This window comes from Arachis ipaensis, chromosome B03 (genome assembly GCF_000816755.2).
Source record: "Arachis ipaensis cultivar K30076 chromosome B03, Araip1.1, whole genome shotgun sequence".
NCBI classification, from domain to species: domain Eukaryota; kingdom Viridiplantae; phylum Streptophyta; class Magnoliopsida; order Fabales; family Fabaceae; genus Arachis; species Arachis ipaensis.
The window spans coordinates 33,484,808-33,489,445 of record NC_029787.2 but is presented as its reverse complement, the minus strand read 5'-3'; the positions used below and the strand labels follow the sequence as shown (position 1 = coordinate 33,489,445).

At 39.1% G+C, this 4,638-nt stretch overlaps 1 protein-coding gene across 1 annotated transcript; it reads right to left on the bottom strand.

Annotated features, from left to right (window-relative positions):
- Positions 869-2,458, bottom strand: LOC107632878. The gene is made up of 3 exons (XM_016336516.1): positions 1,954-2,458; positions 1,456-1,827; positions 869-1,335 (listed from the first exon to the last, which is right to left on the bottom strand). The coding sequence occupies exons 1-3, from the start codon at positions 2,456-2,458 to the stop codon at positions 869-871; spliced, it is 1,344 nt and encodes a 447-aa protein (XP_016192002.1).

The window sequence follows — 4,638 nt, the reverse complement described above, 5'->3', positions numbered from 1 at the left end:
GCCCAATCAGTAACTGATAAATATAAGAATAAATCCTCCCCTTAGAGGGGTTTTTGCAAAATCGGCGGTTGTGAGAGAGTTGTTTTTAGTTTGGAAAAAGCTTTCTCACAGTCGTCGTTCCATTGAAATTTGTTTTTCTTTTTTATTGTTTGGAAAAAAGGAAAAGACTTTGAAGCTAAGCATGGTACAAATTTTGATAGTGCAGCAAGTCTTCCTGTGAAGCGCTGTACTTCTTTTACTGTTTTTGGGCTTACTATATCGACAACAGCTCGGCATTTGTCAGGATTTGCTTCAATGCCCCTGCTTGTGAGTAAAAAACCTAAGAACTTACCACCTTGAACAGAGAATGCGCATTTCTCTGGGTTTAGGCGCATGTTGTAGCGGCATATTTCGCCGAAGATTTCTGCTATATCATCGATGTGGTTTTTGCCAGTCTCTGTTTTGGCGACCATATCATCGACATACACCTCGATGTTCCTACTGATTTGTTTGGCGAAGACCTTGTCCATAAGACGTTGGTAAGTTGCTCCTGCATTCTTTAATTCAAAAGGTATAACTTTATAACAGTAGTTACCAAAATCAGTGATAAATGCCGTTTTACTTTGATCGGATGGGTGCATGAGGATTTGATTATAGCCCGAATACGCATCCATAAAACTTAAGGTAGCATAACCTGATGTGTTATCCACCAAAGAGTCTATGGATGGTAAAGGATAAGAATCCTTTGGGCATGCCTTATTTAGGTCAGTAAAGTCGACGCACATGCGCCACTTATCGTTTTGTTTCCTTACCATTACCACGTTCGCAAGCCAGGTAGTAAATCTGATTTCTTTGATGAATTCCGCATTGATTAGCTTTTGAGTTTCTTCTAAGGATGCCTTTTTTTCTTTTCATCGCCGAGTTTTCTCTTCTTCTGCTGTACTGGTCGGACGGTCGGATTTATAGCTAGTTTGTGGATGATGATTTGTGGGTCTATGCCGGGCATGTCCGAAGGCGTCCATGCAAATAGGTCGGCTTGCTCTTGTAGAAAGGCAGCGATGTCCTTTAGCTCCGTTGCACTGATTGATGTACCTACATAAGTGAATTTATTAGGATCATTGTTGAAATAAACTTTTTGTAAGTCATCTGATGGTGTAGGTCTTTCAAGAAAGTCGGCTCTTGGATCTAAGTCGGCTAGTGCCGAGTTGCTGGTGCCGAGGTCGACATTGTTGACTTGTTGCTTTGAACGATTTGGGAATTTCATGCTGATGTTGTAACATTGGCGGGATTCTTTATGGTCTCCATGAATCGTTACAACTTGATCGTCCTGCAGAGAAAACTTAACACACATGTGAACTGTAGATACAATTGCACCGAACTTGTTTAAGAAAGGTCGGCCAAGTATGAGATTATATGGGCTAAAGCAATCTACTACTAAATATTAAATATCACATGTTTTGGAAAGAGGATACTCACCCAGTGTGGTTTGCAACCACACTGAACCCAAGATCGGAACTCTTTCTCCCGAGAAACCGACTAGGTCTCCCCCTGTTGACTGGAGTATGTTGTCGATGAGTTTCATCTTTTGGAATGTTGAGCAGAACAGAACGTTGGCGCTACTTCCGGGATCTAGGAGTACTTTCCTTACCAACAAATCTCCCAGTTGAAGGGTAATGAACACAGGGTCATCTAAGTTCTGAATACTGGAATTGAAGTCTGCGTGTGTAAAAGTTACTTGGGGAAGTTGGTTCGCGGCTTCGGTATTGCGTTGTGGTCCATCCACCGAGCAAATTGCTCGGAATGATCTTTTCCTGGCCGAATTTGATTGCCCTCCACTAGCGTATCCCCCTGAAATAAAATTAATTATACCTCGTGGCTTTTCGTATTGGTTCGAGGATGCCTTCTCCTTTCCTCAGTGAAGTTGTTCGGATGAGTCATTTTTTGAGGTAGGTGTGGTATGCTTTTGGATGTGACCGCCAATATACTTGTCAAGGTGTCCTTGCCGAGCTAGCCGCTCCAAGAGGTCCTTCGCGACCACGCAGTCATCGGTAGTGTGGCCGTGCTTCTGGTGGAAGGCAGAATATTTGGACTTGTCTACATTCTTGGTATCTTGGTAGGTTCCGGCCTTCCTTGGTGGCTTGATGAGCTTTGAATTGAGGATCTCTTTGATGATATCATCTCTCTTGATGTTAAACTGTGTATAAGAATCAAATCGAGTGGTTAGTTTAAAATTTTTCTTAGTGCTTGGAGTTTTATCCTTGTCTCGGTAATATATTTTGTCGGACTTCCGGGCTTGTCTAAGCTCCTCGATATTAATTTGGCCTTTGGCTTTCTCACGAAACTCAGCAAGGGTCTTCGGCTTGCCTACTGCGATGGTTTCTTGGAACTTCCTAGGTCGGAGTCTGCTTTTGATTGCGTGCAGATGGACCTCGGGGTGGAGGTCGGGTATATTAATAGCGACTTTCGTGAAGCGGGTCATATATTCCTTCAGGCTTTCATTAGGTCCCTGCTTGATTGTGTTCAAATAATCGGAGTCGTGGAGATAAATTACAGACCCAGCAAAGTGTTCTTCAAATAGCTTGGCCAGCTGCTGAAATCATGAGATAGAACCTGCAGGCAAAGCACACAGCCAATCAAGTGCAGGACCATATAAATAATTCGGAAAACAACGGCATAAGACAGTATCTGATGCACCGTTAACGATCATTATTGATCGGAATTTTTTGAGAAATTTCTTCGGGTCGCCGAGCCCATCATAAGGTGTGAGGGTTAGTGGCAAAGTGAATCTTTTTGGTAGCTCGAAATTCATTACTTCTGGCGTGAAGGGCCCCACGGGCTCATCAGGCTCTTTGTTTTCGTCTTCAGGCTGGGCTCCCTCGACTCGGATGGTCTCCGAGACGTGGGATGGGTCGGAATGATGCTCTTCATCGTCTTGTTGATGTTGGTGAGCGTTATTGTTTTCGATCCGGGCATTATTCAATTCGGCAATTTGGGCAGCCATTCTTTGATTTTCCTCTGCCATACGCTGATTGGTTTGCTGTAGCTCGGTTATCATCCGCAGAAGCTCGGATGGAGAAGGAGGTGGCACGTCAGCCATGGATGCGACAAGAAGTAATGGGACCAGCAGAAAAGATCTATTTCCTCGGCCCCACGGTGGCGCCAATTGTTCTTGCCTGTAGAATAGGTCGGCTTCTAATGACGGATGACTGCTGAACTATATCCTCGGAGGCTGATCGTCCAAACCTTTGAGTCCGAGCTTCTCCTTCTGATATGATGCGAGAATATGATCGTCGGAAAAAAGGGGGGGGGGGGAGGAGTGTACCTGCAAAAGCACTCCGGAACTTAAGTCAGTATATTGTGTATTCTGAACCTATTGAAGAAGATACTTTACCTTGCTTTTGTATGGTGTGCTTCTTGTCAGTTACGGTTCGAGCATTTATGTCGGCTCGAAGGGGATTGATAACGTATCTGATCGTTGTGCCGTTTGGGTATCGGTTATGATAAGAAAATAAACGGAACCGAGTTATAGCTCATAAAAGCCGAGCTATAATAAGTGATGCTGAGTTATAGCTCGTATTGATGATGGTCATAAAACCGAGTTATAGCTCGTATTGATGACGACCATATTAGATATATTCAATCATCATGTTGATTGTTTGACAAGAAGATAGCTTTTACAACGTTGTATGAAGATAATACGATGTGTATTGCTCAACTTAAAAGTTGATATATCAAATGTGATCGAACAAAATACATTTCTCCCAAATTCTTTTCACACATGATCTTCAAAATTAAGGAACAATTAACGTTCAAATGATAATTTGGCATACTTATTTACCAATAAGTCGCTTCCTAAATCCTTCTTTAAAAATCTGGTACATAGCTAGAATTGGAATGTGTTGCTTTCGATATCTTATTTGATGTTATCAAAAGGGGAGAGATTATACTCTTTTTCCTAATGATTAGGTTTTTATCTCATTGGATTTTTTTATTAGGTTTTTGAATGAGACAGTTCTCGTTATAAAAGATATTGTTTTTTTTTTTCTTAGTCGAATTTTTATTTCGTATGATTTTTCTTAACAAGATTTTTAATGAGACATATTTCTAATGACATCTAAGAGGGAGTGTTATAAAATAATTGTTATTATAAATGTCATATTATGAAGTATGGAGCATTATATAATAGAGTATGTAATATTATCAATTAATAAAACATGGTTTTCATAGTGTGTTTTTACTTAGTAAATAGGTTATGTAAATAATATCCTACTATTATTTAATTCAAAATCCTCATCTATAAATAAACCATAAAAAAAAGTTTTAACACACATCAAATTTATAAGTTTACATTATCCTAATTCTTTTGTTCTTGTGTATCATATTTTTGTAATAAAAAATTTATTCTCATAAATTATCAAATATTATACCGTGAAAATATCACCAAAATACAACTCTTTTATATTCTCATATATAAATTTCTATTGTATTTGTCTATTTTTATCATATTTTAACAACATTTTTTTGTTTCTTTTTTATTATGAGTCTCCGTTTAATTTTTTTTGAGTATTGATGAATAATATTTTTAAAAAATAAAAACATTAACAAAAAATAACATAATTCAATATAATTTAGCACAAATTAACATAATTTAATACAATC

What these genes read in the sequence shown, in the direction of transcription:
- LOC107632878 (XM_016336516.1), bottom strand. Translation starts at nt 2,458, where the DNA reads ATGACCCGCTTCACGAAAGTCGCTATTAATATACCCGACCTCCACCCC. An exon ending in CCTTGACAAGTATATTGGCG is followed by an intron (nt 1,828 to 1,953) that starts GTCACATCCAAA and finishes ATTTTATTTCAG; the next exon opens with GGGGATACGCTAGTGGAGGG. An exon ending in GTGGTTGCAAACCACACTGG is followed by an intron (nt 1,336 to 1,455) that starts GTGAGTATCCTC and finishes TTGTATCTACAG; the next exon opens with TTCACATGTGTGTTAAGTTT.